Source organism: Mesoplodon mirus (assembly GCF_964341445.2).
Source record: "Mesoplodon mirus genome assembly, chromosome: 15".
NCBI classification, from domain to species: domain Eukaryota; kingdom Metazoa; phylum Chordata; class Mammalia; order Artiodactyla; family Ziphiidae; genus Mesoplodon; species Mesoplodon mirus.
In genome coordinates this window covers 84,766,530-84,793,611 of record NC_138991.1, presented here as the reverse complement: position 1 = coordinate 84,793,611, position 27,082 = coordinate 84,766,530, and the positions used below count along the sequence as shown (strand labels likewise).

General features: G+C 41.1%; 1 protein-coding gene across 1 annotated transcript in view; it reads left to right on the top strand.

Moving 5' to 3' along the window:
• Window positions 1-309: 309 nt before the first annotated feature.
• Window positions 310-27,082, top strand: part of SDK1 (sidekick cell adhesion molecule 1) — a gene marked incomplete at its 5' end in the record, with an annotated part of 846,211 nt that continues 819,438 nt past the window's right edge. The window contains one exon of the mRNA XM_082645911.1: window positions 310-556. Coding sequence (XP_082502037.1) covers window positions 310-556 — 247 coding nt within the window. The remainder of the gene's footprint in view (window positions 557-27,082) is intronic.

Genomic DNA, 27,082 nt, shown 5'->3' with positions numbered 1-27,082 from the left:
GCGGCCGGGCTGTGAATGGGGCGCGGCGGCGGCGGGCGATCGGCGGCGCGCGGGCGGGAGGGTGCACTTTCTCCTCCGCGCGCGGCGGGGGCGGCGGCGTCTCCTCAGCGCCCGCCCGACCCTTCTTGAGACGCGGCGCGGAGCGCGGGGGCGGCGTGACAGGTTGTCATCTCCCCGCTGACAACTTCTCCCCCGTCGCTCCCCTCAGAGCCCGGCGCCCCTGGTATTTGGCCGCCCGGCCGGGAGGCCACCGCCTGCCGTCCCGCTCACGGGGCCCGAGGCCGGGGCCGGGGGCGGCGGCTCCTCGGCATGGCCGGGGGTGTACGGCTGGCGGCCGGCGGCGGCGCGGCGGGCTCCGGGCGGCTGCGGGGGTCCCTGCCTAGCCCCGAGCGGCGGCGGCGGCGGTCCCGGGGAGCCCGCGCGGCGCCCGGGAGCCCCGGCGAGGACGAGGGGGAGCGCGCCGGGAGGCCAGCGACAAAGTTGAGCGCGGGCCGGCGGCGCGGGTGGTGGGCGCTCGCGGCGCTGCAGCTGCACTTGCTCCGGGCTCTGGCTCAAGGTAGGCGCGGGCCGGGGAGCGGGGCGGACGCGGGCCGGGGAGCGGGGCGGACGGGGACCGGGAGCTGGGCGAACGCGGGCCGGGGAGCGGGGCGGACGCGGGGAGGCGCGCCCGCGTGCCGCTCGCGCCGCTCGCTGGACCTGAGCGGAGCCGGGCGCTGAGCCTCCGAGTTGGGAGCCAGCCGTTCCTCTGCGGGCTCAGTGGCTGACTCTCGTCGGGTTCCAGGTGCCGGGCACCTGAAGCTGCTGTCCCAGACCCCGCATCTCTCCGGTCCGGTGCCTGACCCCAGGGGGAGCCCGGCAGTTGCTAGAGCAGAACTTTGGGTGCCCGCGGCCTCTCCCCTAGGCTTTGCCCCCCGCCCCCCTGTGGTTTCTGTTGCGTTGGTGCTGGTCTCTGAGTGGGTGCTGCCCCTCTGCCGGTGCCAAATGGCCGTTTGAAAAGGGAGGTGGCATCTCTCCCGAGCCTAGCTGTCCCCCAAATCTGGGTTCTTTTAACGACCCGGCACGTACCCCCTGCCTCTGAGCATACCTCCTCGCTGAAGTTTGCTTGTCTGGAAAGAAAAAAGGTGAAAGCAAGGGGCGAAAAGGTGGAAGTAGCTAGCTCCACGCGTCCTTTTGGTGCGGTCTTTTAAGATGCGTGTACCTGCGTGGGCAGCTTCAGGGGAATTGGCTTTGGTGGTCCTTAGGGTTGTGGGACATGGAATGAGACAGGTGGACGGCAGATGGGAGCCCTAAACTTAAATTAGCCGTGTTCAGTGTCCAGGGAAGGTGATGTGTGTGTAGCGACGGATAATGATTTAAATGGAATCACATCTTAAAGGTCTGAGCTCAAAACTGTCATCGATAGTTTAACAGATAATTCATCCTTCTTTTGTTAGTGTTAACCTAATCGATGTGCACTGAGGTCCTTCCCGCCCTCTCCCTAAGCGCCCGCTTTCATGTTTTGATACATGGAAACAAATTGCCATATTTCTGGTTAATTTAACTCTTCTCCATTACTTGGAAAATTTTCGTTTCGCTTATTTGTGCTTTTTTGCTTAATGACAGACTTTGGTAGAAAAGCATTAAGTCGTTTTGTAAAATGGGATCTGTAGATTGCCAGAGAAGCCAGGTTCAAATGAAGAAATCTAAATCACTTAGGGATGACCTTTAAGATAGAAAAGGGTGTTTATTAAGTTTTCCTGTTTTGTTTTTTTCTAAAACAGTGACTTGCACTTTGCAGTAAGCCCTGTACATTTATACATCTAAAGATTAGTGCACAAATTCAAATGGTGGGGAAAAAATCTGGCTTTGTTTTGAAGTATATTATGCAGATTTCAACTTTTTATCAGTTTGAAGGCTGTCTGGCTTGTTGCTTTCTACAATTGTAGTGTTAATGAAAATTAATTTTAAAAAAGTACTAAGGCAACAAACTTTGTTAGGCAGGAGTATTTTATTCTTTGTTACCAGTATAAAACATGGGTACCTATTTTACATTTACATGGTTTAAAGAGTGAACAGATCTTTTAGTGTAAAATTTCAAATAGGTTGTAACATTCTAAATTCATTGACAGGTTTCTGTTCTCTGTGAAATGTGTAATATATCCATCATTTTTTATATTATATTGAAAATTCATATTACAGGGGAGATGTCACCATTTGACAAAAGCTCATGTATCTTGAAAATGAAAACTCTGGTGCTGCTGTAGAGATTTCTGATGGGACGATGAGTTGGTCATATGCATGGGGAAGTATTCTCTTGAATCTTATTAGATAAAATGTAACATTCTAAATGGAATACCTACCACTTGGTTGGAACTGGTCATAAGTATTATATTACTATGTAGCTAGGTGAAGCAATTCCTAATTTCTCTTTAAGTGTTTCCTTCTAATGGCGTTTCATGTGGCTAGGCTTGGTCATGATATCTTGAGAGAAAATAAGTGCAATATTAACCAGTAAAAGCTACGTAGAGTTACATAGCCCAAGTTATAAGCAGAGTGCGTGATTGACCATTATGTGAAACAGGTTCACGTCTTCCCAATGTAACTTTAATAGTCCTGGGTTTCTTTTTACAAGGTAATAGGAATTTGAATTATATACTCTGCTTATTAGTGTGTTTGTAACTTTTCTAGATTGCTTTCTAATTGTGAAAGGCAGGTGGCAACGCATGCTTTCGGTATGTTGTCCACTAGGATCCAGACGTGAGTATTGTAGAAGGTGCCTTTTGAGGCGAAGGATGGCAGGGTTGCAAGTGTCGTGTGTGAGACCTGTGGTGCCTTAGCTTTACTGCTGGACCTTTACAGGTGTATTGATTCTGGTCATGTTCAGTACAGCCTCGTGTTAAGGTTGTATTCATCAGGTGCAGAGGGGTGGGAACGCTCTCAGTTACTGCTTGGGGTGGTTCATAGTTCTTAGTTTCTCCTTTGGAGTTATTTCTAGCCACTTGGAACCATGGTTCTCCAACTTTGGTGTGTATCAGAATTACCTGGGGAATTGGGGGAACCTGTAGAGGGCCAGGTCCTTTTGTTCTTCAGTGAGCCACATGGAAGAAATGAGCTTGCTTCCAGGTGATTCTGATACACACCAGAGTTTGAGAACCACTGACTTGGATTGCCTGGATTTTCCTCATTCCCTTCACCTGCTGATTTCCTGGACCCTCTCTTTCCCAGTGTTTCTCAAACGTATTTGCACATTCGAATCACCTGGGAGCTCTAAACAATACCGAAGCTTAGATCTCATTCCCAGAATTGGTTTTAATTGACCTGCGGTTTGACCTGGGCATCAGGAGATTTAAAAACTCCTCAGGTGGTTCCAGTGTTCAGCCAAGTTTGAGAACCATTGCTGTAATCCGTTTTACATAAGATCACATGACTTGGTTTTTCTTTTAACCTTGTTTCTGGCTGGTCTTGTGGTTCTATAGTGTGTGTACCTCCCCCCCGCCCCCAATTCCAGTGAGCTTTCTGCACTTCAAGCTGATTTTCACTTGTTCCATGTTCATGATCTCAAACTTTGAAATTTCTTCCAGACTTAATTAGCTTTTCAGTCGCTCATTCTATTTATTCCTACTGACATTGTTGAGCTCCTGCTTTGTGCTAGTCTGGGGTTTGCATCAGCATCAGCAGGGCAATTTAAAAATACACTCATCTGGGCTCTGCTTCCAACCTGGAGGTCTTTGGAGGGAGAATTTGTGCATTTAAAAACTCCACATGTGATTCTTGTATCTTTGTGTTACACTTTTATCCTTGTTGGCCAATCCCATAATCTCACCCAATTCTCTGTCATCTTTAGCCTGACTTGCTGTGACCTGGACTCCTACCTGGATCCCTCTTCTTGGGCTGATCTCAGCCTTGAGTTAGGTCTACTAATTAGGCTTCTCTGCCACTGGTTTGCTGGAGAAATCTCAAAACAGTGCTAATTGGGTTCAGTACAAATCTAGCTTCCTTTTGGGCCCTCGTTGCTTCCCATTCTCCCTAAAGTGGTTTGTTTCCCCTGTTCCTCTTACCCCTAGACCCCCTTCTCCTCACATCTTTGTAATTTGAGTTTCAAGTGGAACTTGAGTTCCAGGCTGGCAGCTTCACTAGAGAGTCTTCATAGAGAGTACTACACTTAGTAAGTGTTCAGGTACTTACTGATTAAAGTTTATTAGACCACTGCCTGTTTAACAGATGGCAGCTGGCTGCTTGGTTGGTAACCGTCTTGTAAATCTGACAATAAGCGATTATCACCCTCTCTGCAGTCTTATGTATGGCCACCTGTACCTCACCTTTACTGAGCCCTTATTACGTGCCACACACTAAGTGCGTTACAGGTAGGCTCATTTACTCGTCACAACAACCCCTGAGAGGCAAGTAGCATTTTGTACTCATTTTACCTGTGAGGAAACTGAGGTACTGAACTGTTAACTAATTCGCTTGAGGCCTCAGGACTAGTGGTGGAAGCAGACTGGAAAGCAGGCTGACTAATCCACAGTTTATGCTCATAACCAGTGGGCTGCAGTGTCTCCCATGCAGCCTGTGGCTTTATATGGGGAGGGAGAGCAATCTGATCAATACCAGGGGGAAGATGGCAGCTGATGTTTTCCAACTGCTGTATTGAGTTACATGACCTCAAGGTTCGGGTCACCTAATTTACTGTTACCGTAAAACAATAAAAATTACGTTAAACAATTTGGAAAATACAGAAGAATATGCACAGCCCCCTGCATATAACTATCCCTCTCCCATTAGAAAATCACTTGTCATTTTGGTTTTTCTTTTTGAAGAATTTTTTTTTTCTCATAATGTAAATGTCAAATTGCAACTGAGAATGTGGTTGTGGCAGTCAGTTGGCAGATTTGAAGTCCCCAGAATTGACCACTAGGAGCATACTAACCACTTCTTTGAAGAGCACTTGGAAAGTTCTTTTATCCTCACTCAAGTACATGCATAAGTCCTCTAAATGGAAATAGAGAGGTGGGGTTTGTAAGGTACTGATCTTTTGTTAACATGCATTTTATCTAACGAGAGTTAAGTTTAGCTCTATATTGGGATTATATCTAGCTAGGAAGTTTCCTTTGTCGTCAAATATTGGAGTAAAACAAAGTCACTGAAAAGTTAAGCCGGGTGATGGAGTGGAATCAAACAAGATATTGTAGTTAAATTCTACCTCCCAGTTGCCTTTATATTCTATCCTTTCTTAAGAGTCCTTGTATTGTTTTTGTTGGGAGACTCAGGCCCTTCCTCCAGGTGTCCCTGAGGTCAGAGACCATAATGTCTGTTGACTGAATCTAGAGGATGGAACAGACGCAGAGTGAAAACTCAGAAGCTGGATTTTGCCTAGGTCATGACTTAAATTTCTCTAAGAAGTAAAAACAGCAGTTTTAAGAGTACACCGTTTAAGTCCAAATCAATGAAAGTTGAGTAAAACTGAGGGCGGGGAATGAAAATCAGGTTGAAGGTTATAGTATAAAGAGGAGTTAAAGTAGAATTATCTTTAAAAAAAAAAAAGTAAAGGTGTCGATATAAGTTTTATGATCTGGTTAATACAGTAAGCGATGGTACATTTTTACCTAATGTAACTGAGCATTTTAATACGTGTAGTCTCTTTCATTCTAATTAGTAATTTGACTTCATCAGTTCTTTAAGGCATTTTCTTAAAATTTCTCAGTTTGTAAATCTCTTAATAAAACATTATAAATATTTGTACCTATGATCCCAAGAGAGAATATATTTTGTCATCTGGGACTACAGTGATAGCACCTCGGGCCATCCTTTTGGAGTAACGCATAGAAATTAGTCTTATGTTTTTTAATGATTCCCTGAACTACCAAAGTCTGGCATAGTTTGATAGATACCTACCTGCCAGTTATTGATCCCATACCTGAGACCTGTTCTGGAGAAATACATTATTATTAGTCTTACAGCTTCATTATGTTAACACTATTCTTACCATATCCAAATACAAAAATTAAAAATGTAGGGGAGCACTGCTTCAGGAACTCTTGTTTCTCTGTTTGCTCTTCTAGTATTTAGGTGGTATGGCTTCTGGCAGGCAGCTTCTAAAGCCAGAGACTCACTGCCTTAGCCTGGCTCCAGGCGTCCCGTCCCCAGGGTCTCCTGTAGGTGTTGTGGGAATGAGAATGTTTACAAAGCTTTTCTAGAAACAGGGATGAGGTGAATGGAAGAGGCATTGGGATAAGTGTTACTAGACCTGGTTTCGATTTTATTCTGTAACTAACTTGCAATATAAGCAGGTCTGTTAGCTTCTGAGTTGATTTTTCTCAACTGTAAAAGTTGGGGGTTAGACTAGATCTTCAAAATCATTCTGCTCTGATTCTTTGATCTGTATTTTGTCATATCCTTTCTGCCCTTCACCAAACTCTCTGTGTCTTCTGTCTGGTGATTCTATAACTCCGTATGTCTCGGCTCTTAGAACCTGATTCTCTTCATTTTACTTTTACCGTGATATTTACAATGTTGAAAACAACGAAGATGCAGTATAACATTTCTCCTTAGGGGCTGCCATCTTACACATGATATATTTACTCTAGCCTGAAAGTGGTTCATGCTCAAAATGTTAGGTTCTGTAAAATGAATTAGTGTCGTAATTTATCAGTGTAAGCCTGAAGTTTGGGGAATAAATTTCTTTAAAATGCAAGATGCTTATTTATTTAAACGGCTGGAAGGGAAAGGGCAAGGCTAATTGAAATCTAGGAGGTACTTAATGCAATGAGAAATTTTAGAAGATATGAAATCGTGATATGAGAATGTTTATGTTTACTGGACAGTGACCAGTAATCGAAGAGATTAGTAGGTGGTGTTCTCTTGATGTTTCTGGACGCAACCTAATGTTATGTTGGTTAATTGTCTTCATTAGGGACTTTCAGTAAATCAGAAGGTCCTCAAAATTAACAGAGTAATTACTTTCCACTTTTACAGGCTTAGCTGCCACTCTGTTGATACACAGACAATGTCTAGTGAAGGTAACAGCTATCAATTAAATGATCCAATTTCTTGATAACAAATATGTCAGCCAGGTAAATCTATTAATTTACTGATTTTTGGAGATGAGCTTGTTGAACATGAGCTAAGACTAGTTTCTGCAGTGTTTTTGGGTTTGGTGTTTGTGTGCGCATGTGTGTGTTTAACTTTGGAGATGTGGACTTTAGAGAATTGGACTCCTGGGCCCATATTATTACATAGATAAATTTAGCCTTTGGTGCAATGTTTTGTTGCCTTTTCTCCCTTTCAGAACTCTACCTGTATTCTAGATGTGATTCTTTATTGTGAGAGTTTTGGAAGCTCTCAAATATGTAAGCTTGATTTTTATGAAGATGAATGATCTCTCCAAGAAAAAGAATACAGGGAGGTAACTAGAGAATGACTGTGGCAACTGGAAGAGGAGTATGGCTGCTCAGAGTGCTGTTAGTTGCCTTTATTAAGAATTTTACCAAACCAAGCAGGCTAGTACGGAAGAAGTTAGATTTGGGGTAAGGAGGGATATCATAGCTTATATCACATAGGTATAACCTATTCATATGTAGATAAGGATGATTATATCCACAGGTGTCTGTGGGTTTTTCTCTTAAGTGTGATCCTTAATTTTGTGTGTGTATTTATGGTTTCGTGAAAGAGGGACTATTTTCAAAGCGAAGGTCAGTTCTTTCTTGCCTTCCCCGTAGGTGTTAAATGTGATGCAAAAAGAATAGGAGGTTTTAATTTTGTGGACTGAGCCCTTCTGTACAATGAGTGTCAGTGTTGATTTAATACATGAACCACCAGATGGCAACAGAAAAAGTATTTATATAGGATGTAATCCCTAGTTTCCATAGCTATTTTTTTCCCCTGTCCATGGTACACTGCTTTTCAGCACTTCATGCAATGTATAAAATTCTTGTCTATGAGCAAGGTGAGTTTGTAATACCTTACAATGGAAATCACAACCAGGAAATAGAGTAGTGGTAAAGTATTACTAGAAAAAGACATTTTATTTACATGAGTGCATGTATAAACTGTTCCCAGAGGGAGTGGGTTTCCAAGGATGCAACTTTATGATTTATGTTATCGTACAGTCATGCTTTTACTACTAATTTTTAATTCAGCATTTAGCTCTACAGTAAGCTGTGATGATTTGCAGAACATAAAACATGGCTCTTACCCTCCAGCATTTTATGTAACACCTTTAAAAGGAGGAGATACATGAGTTTACAAACACTGAACATATTTATATATTTTCTGGCCAAAGGTATTTTTACTTTATGTGGAATTTGTTTTATTTTTGCCGTGTAGGTATGTCCCTTTTTTCTAAGTGTGTCTTCTTGGCTCTTCTAAGGTGTTCTCCCCCCCCCTTTGCTAGGACTCTCTCTTGGTTGCAAACTAGAAATTTAGTCTGAATGACGTTTTTTTAAAAAAAGATTTTATTAGAGGCATCTTGGGGTATCAGTGTAACAAGAAGAATACTTTGAAACTTGGCAGGTGTAGGATTCAGCTCCATCTCAGGGATAACTAGAGCCAAGTATTTGAAACCTCTCAGGTGCTGTCCTCTTTGTCATCATCTCTGCTTCTGTTCCTGTGTTGGGGTCCTTCTTGACTCTCACTGAAATTGCCTTTCTCTTTGTGACTAAAATGGGGCTATTGCCAGTCTTTACATTTCTATTGCTTCAAATCCTGAAATAAAGATTGACTTAAAGCTTTGGTTGTGAAATTTGTGAAATGGTCAGGTTTGCATTTTAAAAGCATTATCTTGAGAAGAAAAGAACACTTTGGTTGCAAAATTGAGAAGGGGTTGGTAGAAGCCAGAATAACTGTAGACAAGTTAAACTGTGATATCTGTTGAGAGAAAGTAGTAGCTTGAGCCAGGGTGGTAGGGTTGGAGGTGGAGAGAGGAGGGCAGATGGGTAGGGAGAGAGATGGGAAAAGATGGACAGGACTTGGCAGTAGGTTGGATGTGGAGGGTGAGTGAGAATATGTCACGGGTGGTATCCAGGCTTCTGACTTGCATGACTGGTTGGAGTCATCCACTGAGGTTAGACCACCTCAGTTTGGGCAGCAAGATCATGATTTTGGTTTTGAATGTATTAATGTGAGGTACCTTTGAGGCATCCAGGGAGACCTGTCAAGAAGATGTTTGGATACATGAGGTTTGCAACCTGGGCTTTTGGTATAAATACTTGTGGAGGTAGTGTAGCATGTTTAAGAGGATGAGCTTGGCATAAAATAAAACTGAGTCATAAAAGCTAGCTGTGCTTCCTTGGGTGGGCTACTTAATCTTCTTTAGGCATTATTTCTCATCCCTGAAGTATAATTGTACAATTTTACCTTCTTAATAATTGTACCTACTTCATATAGCTATTCTGAGGATCAGTTGATACGATCACAGATAAGGTATGTAGCACCTTACCAAGTACATAGTATGTATCTAGTAAGTGTTAGGTGGTGGTATCGTTGTTTACACTTTTGTGAACAGGAATCATGCCTCATTCATTTTGTCTTTTCTCATAGTACTAGGTACTAATAAGCCACTAGGACAGAATGGGGAGTGTGAACAGTTGATGTGTAGTCATGTTAATGTGGCATTGACTTGATAAATTGAAGGAGGAAGAGATTGGATTGATGAGAGTGAATTTGATATGAGGACCAAGGAAAGGCCCTTGGATTTGTTGATAAGGTGGTAAATGTTGATCCTTTTTAGTATAATTTCACTAGAGTTGTAGGACTATAAAGCAGATTGAAGTTGATTAGAGAATTAATGGTTAGTGAGAAAATGGAGTCAACAGGCATTTTTCTCATGCTGTTAAAATTCTCAAGAAAAGAACTATGAAGGCATTTGAAGTGTGTAGTGACAAAATGATCTTGAAATATCTCGGGAATATTTTAAAAACAATTTAAAAACTGTTCTCGAGACTGAAAAAAATATGGGCTGTTGTCATCTGGCAAAATTGTGAGTAATCATCACGATTCTCTGAAGTGATCATTTCACAGTTTCCTATGCTGCAACTCCTGGAGCCTTCTAGTGACACTGCTGCCAGAACTGTTAGGCCTTCCACTCCCACCCTGCTGCGGACAAAATAGAACAAGGAAAAGCAAAAGCATTCCCGAGCCTGATAAACCAGGAAAGCCCAGGTACCACAGGTGAAAAGAGAATTCAAAGCGAGGCTGTAATTGGGAACTCAAGGCCTGTGGTGGTTTCAGATCTGGGTATAGGCCCCAAGGACATGGACCTGAGGGTCTCATGAAGAAACAGGAGACGTGGTCTTAGGTCTGTGTAAAGAAGGAAGGTGGAGTTGGTGTCCTCCTGTACAAAATCTTGAAGCTGTCCCGTCTGTGAAAAGAAGACTAGAAAAGCCTTGCCCACTGGTCTGAGGGAGTGCAAAGAAACGTGCTATCCTCCTGGGGCTGTGCATAATTAGGAATAAGAAAAGAGAAAAGGTGTACCTCACACTGGCCGTAGGTTAAAATTTAACACTTCTTACAGTGCAACTAACCCTCAAGCTAAGAAATTAGCACAAAATCTGGTCCAGAGCTATGGGAGCCAGTGGAGCCCTCAGACGTAAGTGTACACCTGTCCTGCAGAGCATATGAGTCTGGAGACTCTAATAGAAGAAACAGCTCATGCTAAGGGTGAACTTGCAATAAAACATTGCAGCCACATGAGGAAATGAATCACTATGGAGGCGCTTTGGCAGATGTTGTAAATAGGAGAAAGGTGCTCCTGGGACATAGGACAGAAGTCACTTGGTTAAAATTACTAGAGATAAAAGGGGTAAGACTGCAATGAAAAAACATCACAGGTTGTAAAAAGAACACATGGATTGGGAAAGGAACCAAATAGAATTTCTAGAAACCTCAAGTAACCTCAATGGACAGGTTAAACAGCTGAGTGGATATAAATGAAGAGAAAACTATTGATCTTTGAGGAGTTCCGAGGAAATTGCTTATGATTCAGTACTGAGAGATAGAGGTGGAAAATGAGTGGATAAGACCCATGAACTTTAGTGTGAGAAAGTTCACCGTTACCGATTTCTGTGAGCTTCCTGAAAGAGGAAATAGAGTGGGAGAGATACTCTCCAAATGGTTGACAGTTTTCTATAATAAACGCAAGGCTTGAGTTCTTAGGTCCAAGAAGCACAGTGAACCCAAGCAGGATAAATAAAAACAAATCCACACCCAGACACATTGTACATGAAACATTGGAAACAAGACAGAAGCAACCTGCAGAAAGTCATTGTCTAAATATCTGGAAGACATTTTGTTGGTAGCAGAAGATGATAGAATAATATCTACAAAATGCTTTGGGGGAGAAACAAACATCAGCCTGGCATTCTGTATCCATATGAAGTAATATTCAAGAGTAAAAGTGAAATGAAAGCTTTGTCGATAAAGACAAAGTTGATCACTTGTAGACTTTTGCTGAAGGAACTACTAAAAGATTTCAGGACGAAAGAAATTGAAAGTCGAAGGAAGGAGTGAAATACAAATAGTGAAGTGCTGACAGAGGGTTCAGAACCTAGGAGATCAGCTTAAACAGAATCCTAGTAGGGCTACAAGTAGGCAGGCCACGTTAGAGTCTGGGGATTCGGCTTAGCACTTGGGAACGCAAAGATGAAGGATTCAGGTAAAAGAAACTGAGCAATAGGAGTGAGGAATTCATTGTCTAGATAATAACAAGATTCCTGCAGGTAGAACCAAATATCAAGACCTTCATGTTTAGCCAGCACATTCCAAAGTGACCTCCTTTACATTCCGAATTGGGCTCTTAGCTGTGGAAAAAATAGGACTTGGATCTTAGCTATCAGAGATTCAGTGCACAAGGGTAAAATAAGCTACGTTTAACAACATTTGAGGGAAAGCATACATATTGAGGGAGGACAGTGGTTAAGATACGAAAAAGCTCAACGGATGAGGATAAATGGCAGATGAGAATGTAGACGTTTGCCATTTTGTGTCAACTTGATATGATTGGCTAGTTGTTTTTGACCAACTCCTGGACTTTGGAAATTACTTAAATCTAGTATCACAGTAGTATAGTTAGACAACGGTCATCTGCATCTCTAAGTTTGCTGTTCTCTGTAGGATCAAAGGTGTGAAATATAAGTTGTGGTATGCTTCTATTTAGATGGATACTTTGTAGCAATTTAAAATATACAGTTTGGCATTTTATTATCTGAAAATACAGCTTAAGAGGGTCTTTTTTTTTTTTTTTTTTTTTTTTTGCTGTACGTGGGCCTCTCACTGTTGTGGCCTCTCCCGTTGCGGAGCACAGGCTCCGGACGCACAGGCTCAGCGGCCATGGCTCACGGGCCCAGCCGCTCCGCGGCACATGGGATCCTCCCAGACCGGGGCACGAACCCGTATCCCCTGCATCGGCAGGCGGACTCTCAACCACTGCGCCACCAGGGAGGCCCAAGAGGGTCTTTTTAAAACTACAGTTCTTTGCATTAAAACTTGCTCTTTCTTGGGTAAATAAACTGAATTTCATCATAGATACTATTGACAATAAAAAACATTAAAAAAACCCCACAAACAGCCAAACCCCATTTGCCCTGTGACTTCTCCCAAATCAGCTATTGAGGAAACATTGGGAGTCTTAACCTGCTCTGACTCCCATTCCCCCCTTTTAGGGGACAAGTTGGTTTGGTTGGAGTCCTCTGCCCTGTGTGTAAGAGTTAGCAGCAGGTGACACTGACCAAAATGGTGAGGATCTGAATTTTTCTGACATCTATTCTAGTGGCTGATGTAGCACATGAGAAAACTACTGTACTATGCTGGTATTAAAAAGATGTTGTAGAAGTGGGTCTAATTGACATGGAAGGCTGTTCAGAATATATTAGATGAAAAAGTTTGAGGTTCTAGGATGGTTTGTACAGTGTAACAGTGTCTTTACTGAGCGCTTCTCATGCATCAGGCACTGGGCTAGGGTCTTTGTATGCAGTATCTCATGACCTTGTGACAACCCTATTTTATAGATGAGGAAATTGTGGTACAGAGAGTTGAAGGTCACCTACTTAGTAAGTGGTGCGGCTGGGCTTTCAGTGCAGTGCTGGCTGACTCTAGAGCCCCTGCTCTTGGTCCATACACTGTGCTGCCCATTGTGTGTGACATGAGCACATGTGGTGGGAAGTTTCTGACATAGGGTCATCCGTATATAGGTCAATAGAAAAGGGTCTGGGAGGCGATGCGCCAGGATATTGATAGCAGCTGTTTCTTGGTGACTTTTTTTCCTTTTCTCTAATTTCTGATTTTCTGTAATGGGCTTAGATTGCTTTTGAAAAGTGTAATAGATTAAAAAAGTAATGGGGATATAATTTTAAGTCAGAAATGGATAAGAGATTACTGTTTTATAATATATGCAGCAAGTATGGTTGAAGGAATAGACCAGCCTGCTTAAAGCGCTTATCTCTGTGTTACGGGAAATTTTTTTTTCTGAAAGTTCTAGGTTTCAAACAACAAGCATTTATAACTTTTAAAAAAATGTGAAAGCAATTGTTATTTACCATAATGTGATATTAGTGGATTTTAGGAGGAATATGGTATTTAAGTAGTTTAGTGGTTCAGGCTGAGATTGCAGTAATGGGGACTTGAGATTTCGGTGTTTTTTTTCTGTTTGAGGAAACTTAAATTACTGTTTTGGGCCTTATTTTGTTCATCTACTTGAAAAAGGCATGCAGTATCTAAAATACAGGCTCATTGTAAGAACAAAAACTTCTTTGAAAGATGGGTTGATAAACACATTTGTACCATCGATTTTTAGTTAGTGCTGTTTAATCTTTGTTTTATGATTCTGGTGTCACATTCTCCCAATAACAACTCTGATATCAACTAAATTTAATAACTTCAAGTTTTAATGATAATATGTACAAAAATTTTGAAGCATGTAGTTTATAAATGAAAATTAGTGATTTTAAATTTGTGTTTTACATAAATTATGAATTATTAATAAATTTATATTAAATATGTAAATGCAAATTAGGAGAGTATTATGTATGAATGAATGCAATAGTGTACAAAAGGTGCCATCTTCTAAGAATGACCCTGGCACACAGCAGGGTGCCATTTCTCTGCTGTGTCATCTCTTGGCTTGTTTTCGTGGAATTCTACAAATCCTGCAGCCTCAGAGCTTCTCTGGTTCTTGCCGATCCCGAAGTGTGGATGTTCAGCTTTTCCTCAAGTCTGTTTCCCAGTATGTCTCCCTTTTGCTTAAGCTAGCCAGACTCGCTTTTTCTTCGAGCAAACGATATCCAAACCTTTTAAAATGAGAGGGCTTAATAAGCACTGCCAATAATTTTGAATTGTATTATAAATAAAAAAAAATTGTAGAAGTTCCAAAAGTAAATATTTCAAGACAAGCAAAGAAACATATATTGATTCTGAATGGGAGTATTATTCTTTGAATTACAACAAAGGGGATTGGTCTCTGCATGTTTTGATCTTGTTTTCATCTTACCACTTTCCAGGCTGATTGGGAAGTGAGCATGCCTTTCCCTTACCTTGCTGAAGGTGCTTATGTGCCTTTATCTTGGCTTCATTCTCTGGCTGTGCTTCCCTGGGCCCGTCAGGAGTGGGCTTGCCTCTGCCTAGTCCCGTCTCTCTTGACTTACTGTTTCTGAGTGGCCGTTGTTCTTCCCTTCCTCACCACGGTTTCCTACCAGCAGTCTCTCCTCCCATGTTCACCAGCATTTCTTTCTATGGGTGGCAACATGTGTGGTCCACATTCAGGATGTGAGCAGTGTTAGGTACCCTTTCCTTGTGGAAACATCTAGAAAAGATGCTTTATTAAAATAGATGTGCCTTTGTAGTTCTTAAGCCTCTTTACTTTATTTAGCTTTGGTAAGCAGGGAGGCTTAAGGTATCCTTTCATGACAGGATTTTTGTCTACAGTTATGTTTTATTATGTAGCGCTTACTCTCTATGAAAAAAATACATGAGTGGGTTGAAAAGTTGTATCATACCACAGTATATGTATGAAAGGGATCTACTTTCCTGATCCTCATTCCCCTGGTCCTTTCTACTTGAGGTCATCCCTGTTCGCTGTTGTGAGTATTCTTTCAGTGATATGTGTAATGCAACCATATACATATATCCTTTAGCTTTATACAGATGGTAGCATACTGTTACATACTTGGGAGACTGCCCTCAGCATAGTTCTTTTTTCACTTCACAATGTATCTTAGATATCATTTTGTATTGGCAAATACAGATATATCTCATTTTTAAATACGTACATAGAAAATGTGCTTTTAAGCCATTGGCTGTGGTGTATTGGCATTATAACATGATGGTGTCTTGAGTCTTAGAGCTGGGTTCAAATCGTGGCTCTGCCATTTATAAGCTGTGTGACCTTGGGCAAGTTACAGAACCTGTCTGTTTCAGTTGCTCATTTATAAAATGAATAGTTAATATCTCTTCACAAGGTTTTTGTAAGGATTAGAAGAGATAATGTATGTAAAACATTTAGCCCAGTGTCTTGCTTAATAAATCATAGCTGCTATTAGGTTCATGAATTTATCAGATCAAATGAACCCCTGATGTGTTTCTCCTTCCTTAGCTAAAATAAAATACACAGAAGGCATTACATGTTTCTTGACCTCATAACTTACCTTGGTTGTCCTTTTCTTCCAGTCTACCTTGGTTGTCCTTTTCTTCCAGTCTATTGTTTATAGTCTCTCCTTCTTCCCTCCTCACCCTCTTCTTCCCTCCTCACCCTCTCCCCAATAAATAATATTCTTTTACTTTTGAGGTTTCTTGGCTCGTTGATGACTTTACTGACCGATCATATCCTCCTGCCGTTGCATTGGGTACCATCAGTTATGGTTTAGTATAAACCTCAACAGAGAAGAAATATTTCTGTTGATGATACTCTGGAATGAATTGAATATTGGCAATCAAATTTAGTCAAGTCACTAGACAGGATGATTCTTTTTGTGGTTGGGATTTCAGCTGGGATAGAAATGAGATTTGGATACAGATGGCATTTGGCAGAGAGTATTAAGTGTGGGCCCAAGATGCCACAGGAGCACTTCAACTGTGGGCCTGTCTGGAAGCGGCCCTAGGAGGCTGGTCCACGGGGCTAATTATGAGGGGGCGTGTGTGTGCATGGGTGGGGGGGTGCAGTGACACATTGTTCATTAAAAACTGTCAGGATAAGTCAGAGGCGGTGGGTCCTCATGGGGAATAGTACGCAGGGTGTGGCGTGTTTAAAAAAAATAAAAAAATTTGGTGTGCAGAAACTAGGTGAGCTATCTTACTGAGCTGTTTTAATGTTCTGCTTCAGGGTATAAGCAGTCTAGCTGTGGGAAGCCCCACCGTTTCCCACAGGGTAGGTGTGAGTCTCACTTGATGCGGTCTGCCAAGCTGTGATGCTTGGAGGACTCAGGATTGGTGCACCCGGGAATTCTGGTGTAGGGCCTTTCCAGGGGGTTGAGCGTCTGGAAGAGCATCTGGGGCCTTAGCTGGCTAGTTAAAGGTATTAGTTCATGTCGGTGTGATTTCATCTATACCTACTGGCTGGTGTGGCCTAAGCAAGCTGGCTTGGCTTATTCCATTGGAGAGGTTTCTTTTATCCTCTCTTCAAGATTGTGTTTTCTGGCTTCTTGGCCTTGATAGGTTTTCACTACTTGGATGATACATATGTGAGCTGTTTGATCACCTTAATGTTTTCGTCCCTACTGAGTTTCTATCATATGCTGTGGTGACGAGTGAGGATCTGTTACCTACTGCCAAGGTATCTGGTGATGGTCTGCATGTCCTTGGTCTGTGATTTGCCAACTCAGCCTTTCTGCCGTAGAACTGTAATCACTGAAGGAAATATATAGAAGTGTGGCACATGAGAATACGTTTGAGATGTTCCGTTCAAGGAGTTCGTTTTTGTTACTGTTTCTTTATATTGAAAATCTGATTTCCTCCATTTGTCTAGATATGTCCCGTTCTTAGAAGTCCTTTTTTCATTTACTTTTCTGAAAATTTGAACGTTTAAAGAGATGACAGCTCAACTCTGCACCAGCGTTTCCTGAGAAAGTGAGGAAATGAATCCCACCTCAGACTCGCTCAGAAGTGGTGGAGAGTGTGCTGTGGCAGAGCCACAACTCTTCTGCTTTTTGAGGCAGTTCCTCTGGGTTCGTTTTCCCTGCCGCTCCATTCTGTTCTGAGGTGTGGGCTTAAGAAGTGCCAGAAGGTTCTGCTTCATACAGTTTCCCCTCTCTCCCTCCTCACCCCTCATAGTTGCGCGTGTACACTGGAAGAGTTAGGCGTTCTAGCTCCAGACATCTTTGCCTTCCTTTGCAGTTGGAAGTTTTCTTCTATCCCACCTTCTTACTTTACAGGCAGTACCTTGGACTCTATAGAGAAAGCTATAAGTAAAATCGAAAATAGGTATTTTTGGTACACAGAATAAGAACTCATGTTCCTGTAGGTTGCTGCTTAGCACTCAGTGTCAGAGTTCCTTCTTTAGAAAAACTGGCCTTGTTTTTCTGTTTTTTTTTTGGCCACGCGGTGCAGCATGAGGGATCTTAGCTCCCCGACTGGGGATCGACACTATGCCCCCTGCTTGGGAGCATGGAGTCTTAACCACTGGACCACCAGGGAAGTCCCAAACTGGCCTTGTTTTTTTTTTTTTTTTTTTTTTTTTTTGCGGTACACGGGTCTCTCACTGTTGTGGCCTCTCCTGTTGCGGAGCACAGACTCCGGACGCGCAGGCTCAGCGGCCATGGCTCACGGGCCCAGCCGCTCCGCGGCATGTGGGATCTTCCTGGACTGGGGCACGAACCCGTGTCCCCTGCCTCGGCAGGCGGACTCCCAACCACTGCGCCACCAGGGAAGCCCTGGCCTTGTTTAATATTGATTTTTTTTTGGGGGGGTCTCGGTTGGTGTATGAACACCCTAAAGATAGAGGAAGCCTTTTGACTAATTTTTGTTCTTTACAAATAAGTCATCAGAAATTTAACTGAATCTGTGGTGCCAGTCTATGGTCTTTGTAGATTTTTATCAAATGTTTTACATATTTTAAGCAATTTCTGTTTAAATAATAATTACAGCCATCCCAGAATAAGTCCTTCTTGAGGTACAGAATTTCTTCAACTACTTATCTTTGTTAAGAGAGGAAATAAGACCTTTCATGTATCTTTTGATGCTTATAGAATAAGACCAAACTTTATATATAGTATTGAACTTGACAAAATATGTTTAAAATAATTTTGATCTCAGGAGTTAGAAAAATCAGTTAGTACCTTGGTACTGAAGGAATAGTGTGGCTTAAAAATATCAGCTAAGGGGCTTCCCTGGTGGCGCAGTGGTTGAGAGCCCGCCTGCCGATGCAGGGGACACGGGTTCGTGCCCCGGTCCGGGAAGATCCCACATGCCGCGGAGCGGCTGGGCCCGCGAGCCATGGCCGCGGAGCCTGCGCGTCCGGAGCCTGTGCTCCGCAACGGGAGAGGCCACAGCAGTGAGAGGCCCGCGTACCGCAAAAAAAAAAAAAAAAAAAAAATATCAGCTAAGGCTAAGCAGTCTTACTTTTTTTTTTTTTTTTTTTGCGGTACACGGGCCTCTCACTGCCGTGGCCTCTCCCGTTGTGGAGCAAGGCTCCGGACGCGCAGGCTCCGCGGCCATGGCTCGCGGGCCCAGCCGCTCCGCGGCATGTGGGATCTTCCCGGACCGGGGCACGAACCCGTGTCCCCTGCATCGGCAGGCGGGCTCTCAACCACTGCGCCACCAGGGAAACCCTAAGCAGTCTTCCTTTAAACCTTGTACTTGATAAAAATTGAACGTAGCCTATAGACTTTGAAAGAGAAGATCACAAAGTTCTTGAAGTTTCTCTGTTTTTCTTCTGAAATGTAACTTTTGCTAACGTAACATAGGGTATAGGGATATCTTGCTGTGCTAAAATGTTCAGATATATCAGAGCATGTCTACTGAAGGCTCTTGAAAACTATTAAGTATTTATTGTACATAAAAAATCTTTTATGAAATTAAAAAATCTTAAAAAACAAAATCTGGAAGAAAGATGATACTACAGAATTTTTTGACAGATTGCTTAGAAGCCTCAAAATCAAAGTCAAAATGAATTAGAAAATCATCTTTGATTTTCCTGGGTCATTTAATTTGTGTTGATTTCTTTGGCACATGTAAGCTTTCTTACAGTGCAGTTCTAATGATGGGGTCCTGGGTGGTTAGGCTGCAGGCAGTGAGCTTTGGCCTGTTCTGCTACCCCTGGCTCTGGAGGCTCAGCGCAGGAATGTGAATCGATCGGGTGAGGATATCATGAACCTGTTGTTAAGAAGAACTCAAAAAAGCCATTTTTTAAAAGGTATTATAAAGATCTATGGTATCTGAAGAAGTTTATGCAAAAAAATACTCTTCATGTTGTGACAAAAGTTATTTTTTAAACCTTAGATTTAATAAAACGAACGTGGAGTTGTTTTTGAGTACTTTGTGAGCAGGATTCAAAGGTCAAACCGTGTAGGAGTGTATATAGAGAGGTCTTGCTTATACTCTTGCCCTCCAGCCTGTTTGCCACCTCCCCCTGTCACAGGAAACCATATTAGCTTCTTTCTTTTAAAGATAATTTTTAAAATTGAGGTAAAATTTACATAACATAAAATTAGCTATTTAAAAGTGAACAATTCAGTGGCATTTAGTACATTCACAGTGTTGGGCAGTCACCACCTCTACCTAGTTCTGAAACATTTTCATCACCCCCAAAGGAAACCCATACCCATTAGCAGTAGCAAACCCCTGGGCCCCCCAGCTGTCCCCTCCCCATTAATCTGCATTCTATCTATATGCATTTACCTATTCTGGGTGTTTCATGTAAATGGAGTCATACAATATGATAACTTTTACATATGGCTTATTTCTCTTAACAGTGTTTTCAGGGTACTCCATTTCTTTTTTATGGCTAAATAGTAATCTGTTGTATGTATGTGCCATACTTTGTTTATCCATTCTTCCATTGATGGACATTTGCATCGTTTCCACCTTTTGGCCATTGTGAATAATGTAGCTATGAAAATGTATGTACATGTGTTTGAGTACTTTCATTTCTTTTGGGTATATTCCTAGGAGTGGAATTGTTGGATCATGTGATAATCCTATGTTTAACTTTTTGAATATTTGCCAAATTGTTTTCCAGAGTGGCTGAACCATTTTACATTCTCACCAGCAATGTGTGAGTTTTCCCACATCCTTGCCACTCCTTATTCTTTCTTTTCTTTGTTCCTTTCCCTCTTTGAAGGGTCAACTAAGATGCATTCCCCTTGATGAAACCTTCCCTAATTTACCTAATTTAGACTAGTACCCCAACTTTCATAGCATTTTTGGCAACCTCCTATAGTACCCATAAGCTCCATCCATCTAGTATTGTACTTATTGTACACATAAATTCATATTGTATTCTGTAGACTCCTTGAGATTGGAGAGTGCATCTTTCAGAACTGTGAACTTACATCATGCTGAATCAGTTGTCGCTGAGCATTTTGAGTGAATTAATATGTAAGCTTTTATGCTGTTTCCTCTCCTTCCTTCTTAACTGCATAAGTGTAGATGTTCCCCAGGGTTTCATCTCTGGCTTTTTCTTCCTTTTCGCCTTATCTACTCTTTGTCAGCTGTCATTCCTAAACAAATGACTTCACCTGTATCTTCCCATTCCAGCCTCTGATCTGAGCTTTGAGTTTGATTCATCCCACCAGAACCTCAAATACAGTAATCCTTCAAGCCAGAGTTGACATCACATTATCTAGCACCATATCTGACCTGTATATAGTAAGCATTTGTAGTTTTGGAATAAATGCATAACTGAACACATTTTTTTTTCATCTTTTCCTGACTTCCTTTTAAAAAGTGTTACTCAGACCTTGCTTTGCCTATCTATAAACAAAATAAAAGTGAAAGAGAAGTAACAACTGATACCACAGAGATACAAAAAATCATAAGAGGTTAGTATGAGCAGTTATATGGCAACAAATTGGACGACCTAGAAGAAATGGACAAATTTCCAGACACAACCTTACAAGACTGAATCAGAAAGAAACAGACAGTCTGAACAGACTGATTACTAGCAGTATTAATGAATTTGTAGTTAAAAAAACTCCCAGCAAACAGAAGTCCAGGATTGGATAGCTTCACAAGGGAATTCTACCAGACATATGAAGAAGAGCTAATACCTGTCCTTCTCAAACTGTTCCAAAAAATTGAAGAGGCTGGAACATTCGCAGGTTAGTCCTATGAGGCCACCATACCATGATACCAAAACCAGACAAAGACACTATGAAAAAGAAAATTATAGGCCAATATCTCTGAATATAGATGCAAAAATCCTCAAAATGTTAGGAAACAATTCAACAATATAGAAAAAGGATCATATACCATGATCAAGTGGGATTTATTCCACAGTTGGAAGGATGGTTCAGTATTCACAAATCAATCAATGTGATACACCACATTAACAAAATAAAGGATAAAAATCACATGATCATCTTGATAGATGCAGAAAAGCATTTGACAAAATTCAACATCCATTTAAGATTAAAAACTCTCATTGAATTTGGTATTGAGGGAGCATAATCAACATAGTAAAGGCCACTTATGACAAAACCACAGCCAACGTCATTCACATTTTCAGTGCTGAAAAGCTGAAAATTTTTCCTCTAAAATCGGGAAGCTGAAAATTTTTCCTCTAAAATCGGGAATAAGGCAAGGATGCCTACTCTTGCCACTTCTGTTTAACATAATATTGGAATTCATAGCCACAACAGTCAGACAAGAAAAAGAAATAAAAGGCATCCAAATTGGAAGGGAAGAGTGAAAATTGTCGCTCTTTGCAGGTGACATACTATATGTGAAAAAACCATAAAGTTTCCACCAAAAAGCTATTAGAACTAATAAATTAGGTAAAGTTGCAGGATATAAAACTAATATACAGAAATCTGTTGCTTTTTATATGCACTAATAATGAACTATCAGAGGAAACAAAATGATCCCATTTAAGATTGCATTAAAAAAGAATAAAATACCTAGGGATAAACTTAACCAAGGAGGTGAAAGACCTATATTCTGAAAACTATAAAACATTGAAGGAAATTAAAGATGATACAAAGAAATGGAAAGATATTCTTGGATTGGAAGAATTAATATCTACACTACCCAAAGCAATCTGCGGATTTAATGTAATCCCTATAAAATATGACATTTTTCACAGAACTAGAACAAATAATCCTAAAAATCATGTGGACCCATAGAAGACCCCAAATAGCCAAAGCAGTCTTGAGAAAAACAACAAAGCTGGAGGTATTGGTATCATGCTTCCTGACGCCAAACTATACTGCAAAGCTATAGTAATCAAAACAGCATGGTACTGGCACAAAAACATGTAGATCAATGGAACAGAATAGAGAACCCAGAAATAAATCCACGCACTTATGGTCAATTAATCTATGACAGAGGAGGCAAGATGATACAATGGAGAAAAGACAGTCCCTTCAGTAAGTGGTGCTGGGAAAACTGTACAACTACATGTGACAGAATGAGATCGGAATGTTTCCTCACGCCATATACAAAAATAACACCGCTGTTTCTACATGGAAATACGTCATATACATCCCCTGTTTTTCTACTGCCTCAGCCTGAATGTGGACTCCACCTACTGTCTGGGCTATTATAATGACTAAGAACTTTTTTAGTGAATACCTTGGGGATTACTTTTTAGTCTTCGAAACTTTATTCGGCTCTCCAAAGCTGACCAAGTTGAGCCTAGCGTTAAAAGCTCTTCACCTGCCTCTAGATGTCACTAAACACCTTTCCAGCCTGTTCTCTTATTCTTCTGTAACCTAGTCTGTGTTTCAGCCAGTATTTTCTGTGTTTTGGTGTCACCGTCATCCGCTGAGTCACCTCAGCTAGAAACCTGAGACTCATCTTCAATCTACCTCTTCCTTCCTGACCCTTCCCCTGCCATATCCAGTTAGTTTTGAAATCCTGAGGGTTATACTTCTCTAAATATTTCTAAAATCTTTTATCATTCTTACTGAATTTTCTGCCCAATTCTTGGTCAAATCCATCCTCTACATAGCTTCCAAAACATGAATCTCACCATGAGTTTCTGCTTACAGTGGCTCTTATTGAGGCATTTGGAGATCATAATCTGAGCCTTGTTTTCCTCTGCTGTGTAATCTCTTCCTGGGTTTCGTTTGGCACTCTCAAGAGTACTAAATTGCCAGTAGTTCCACTCCTTTGGTCCCTTCTCCCCAACACACTGTGTTGTTTTTACCTCCTTGCCTTTATTTTGCAAGTCCCTTTAGCCCTGAATGCTGTCCCCTAAGCCCCCTCTCTCACCCCACCTTTGGCCAGGCAAACTTCAGCTTATTCCTTGAGTCTCAGCTCAGGTATCACGGCCTCCTTGTAGCCTTTTGGATTTCTGTGTCCTCCACACAAAGAATCGTCTTGATTTCCACAGTATCCTGTGCATCTCCCTATCTTTGTACCTTCCTCATTATAGTTTATTATGTCAGTCTCTTTCACTAGTCTGAGAACCTCAAAAGATATGATTGTTTTATTTTATTCATTGTTATATTCCTTGCACCTGGCACAGTGCCCAGTGTATAATAGGAACTTGATAGATACCTGTTGAATGAATGAATACGTTGTGTAATTTTTCCTTTATCACCATTTATGCCTGCGCTTATTGAATTTCCAGAGCTTGCTATAAAAGATAAGAAAAAATATGGTTAACATGGGCCAGCATTTGGGTGGCTCATCATATAGTTGGAGATTCTAGAGGAAAACCCACTTCCAAGTTCATTCATCTGTTGATCAGGTTCAGGTCCTTGCATTTGTAGGACTGAGGTCCCTTTTCCATGTTGGCTGGGGCCACTGTGCTTCTAGAGGCCTGCCTTCTCACAGAGCCCCTCCATCTTCAAACCAGTAACAGCACCGCACATCCTTCTAATGCTCTGAAAATCTTTGACTACTGTTTTTAGCCAGAGAAGCTCTCTGCTTTTAAGGGCTCATGTGCCCAGATCACTGCCTCCTTGCAGGGATAGTCTCCCTGTCTGAAGGTTTAAATGTGCCATATGTCACAATATTCACAGGTTCCAGAGATTGGGGTGGGAGATTTTTGGAATTCTGCCTCCTGCAATGCTCAAAGTTTTGTGATGTTTTGACAGGTTGGATAAAAGTTCTGCTTTAGCCAGTAAAATACATCTTTTCCTGCCTTTTAACTTGAGGGTTTATATGACCTGTTTCCATTTCTTCAAGCCCTTGGTCTCATATTGCTGCATAAGGATTTTAATCATGTGATGTATCTCATAATGTGGAAATGAGCTGGAGAGAAGTGAGTTTAAATGAACTGTTGGTCCCCATAATGAAATTTAGTATGTATTGTTCTGGGGAAATGTGATTCATGTTTCTCTCCTTTCTCCAATTGCAATTTTAGGTTCAGATTGTTTTTGTTGCCTGTCTTCTCTTTTCTCTTAGCATTTGAAATCATTGAGGAGATTGTTTTGATTATAAGCATAATATTGATTATAAGCATAACATGGTTTTTCTAAAGTAAGCTTCTTATTGAAATGGACATACAGAAAGGTACACAGATAATAAATATATCACTTGATAAATTTTCACAGATGGAACACATGTAATTAATACCCAAATCAAAGCATTAGAACATGTATCAGTATTCCAATAAGCCTGACTATCCTATGGCCCCTTTGAAAGCAGTGTTTTATTTGCCTATTAATTTGATGAGCTTTTTGTCTATTTAATCCTTTAAAAAAACTTATTAAAGAAGCAGGTATAAAAGATAATCCTTAAACTGTTTGGAGCGTGGAGTATGAGTAGTTAGGAGGTAGCTCTTGTAAGTTTGTTTGCTACGGAGGATGGGACTTAGTGACCAAAGGTGATGTGGGGCTAGGTTCCTTATCTTCTCAGTAATAGGAAATAAACTCTCATTGTATAACTAACTTTTAGTTATAAAAATGGGCTTTGCACTCAAAGCAGTAGTAGGTTCTTTTGCTGCTAAAATAGAAACTGGAAAACTGTTCTTTAGGAAAGTCAACATAATGGGGTCAATTTGAAGTGGTGGTTGGTTTTATATTTTATTTTTAAGACCAGAGATTTTAGTTTTTCTCTTCTATAATTTTGTTAAACCTGTGCCCAGAAAATAGTAAAGGGTAAGATTACAGAATTTATACGTTTGAAAGTTCTTAGGGACCAGCGTTCAAAAGGAAGTCCTTTTTCCATTCTTAATTTTTCTATTTTAATATACGGCAAGTTTTCCATGTTGAACTTTTCTTTTTTAAGAGAACAAGCTTTAGGAAGCTGTATTCAAGGCCCAATATGATGTGGTAGATTTTGCTAATGGGATACCTATTCATTTGTGTCCTTAGACACCATTACCAAAAGAATGATCACCATTACCAAAAGAATCCTGGACCCTTTGGGAAGGACATCTTCTTAAACTTCTCTACATATCCACAGTTGGGTGATGCTTGAGTCTTACGGGTCCATCTTAAAACACAGATTCTGATGTAGTATTCTTACATAGAAATTTGATAACTTAAAGCAGTAGACCATATCATACATACTGATACTTGAGGGTTCATGATCTGAGCATCAATAGCCTATTTTTCTAATTACATATATTATAGCATTCCCAGTCTTATGTATAATATCGTAACCTTTGTATGTATCATCTTAACCTATTACTCTGTATTTCTCTAACCTCATGAATTATTGCATATATCTATACATAAGTAACTTTACTTATTTTCATTAATATTCAAAGAATACTAACTTTAAAAGGAAAAGAATATGGATACATTTTAAAATGTGAATTTCAACATTACATTTAAAACTCTTTTTTTTTTTTTTTTTTTTTTTTTACACGGGCCTCTCACTGTTGTGGCCTCTCCCGTTGCGGAGCACAGGCTCCGGACGCACAGGCTCAGCGGCCATGGCTCACGGGCCCAGCCGCTCCGCGGCATATGGGATCCTCCCAGACCGGGGCACGAACCCGTATCCCCTGCATCGGCAGGCGGACTCTCAACCACTGCGCCACCAGGGAGGCCCCATTTAAAACTCTTTATTAAAATCATACGAAGAAGCTCGTTTTATGTAATCCTGGTTCCCAGGGACCAAAATGATTTTTATTGTAGATGATAGAATGTGAAAGTAATTATTTCTATCACAAAACCGTCTTAAGATATTAAAGTGCATATCAACAAAATAAACCAGCTTCTCGTAAAATTATTAATATTGCTAAATAATATAGTTTTATATATCTTTGAAAGTGTACTAGAACCATTGCTGAGTAAAGTCTTACACATTTTTTTAAACAACTACATGAATATTCTTCAGACTGCTTGAATTTCTGATGTTTTGTTCAACTAATTTTTCATGAGCAGGAAGATCTTAGAGATGGTGGTTATAATAAAAGTGGCAGGCTTTTAGAAATCATGATTAGATTGCATGAGTCAAGTATATCCCCTTTGAGAGACCTAGGGAAGGCCACCTCACTTGATTGTATCCGTACACATTCTCATTGTGAGAGAGAGCCAACCAAAGAAAAAGTTACATACTTAGGCATTTATATATGTTGTTAAACGTCTCTTAATATAATTCCAATATGGTGATTAGTTTTTCCCTCCCAGTGGCTTAGGATTTGAGAAAATATTACTCGTTCATTGAAAAATGTAGAGTGTAGAAAACTATAAAGAAAGTAAAAACTAAACTGGGAAAGAAATGGGTGGTGATTGGTTCAGGATGGTGGAGAAGAAGGACATGTACTCACTCCCTCTTGCAAGAGCACCGGAATCACAACTAAGTGCTGAACAATCAACAATCATCGACAGAAAGACACTGGAACTCACCAAAAAAGATACCCCACATCCAAAGACAAAGGAGAAGCCACAATGAGACTGTAGGAGGGGCACAATCGCAATAAAATCAATTCCCAAAACTGCTGGGTGGGTGACTCACAAACTGGAGGACACTTAGACCACAGAAGTCCACCCACTGGAGTGAAGGTTCTGAGTCCCACATCAGGCTTCCCAGCCTGGGGGTCTGGCAATGGGAGGAGGAATTCCTAGAG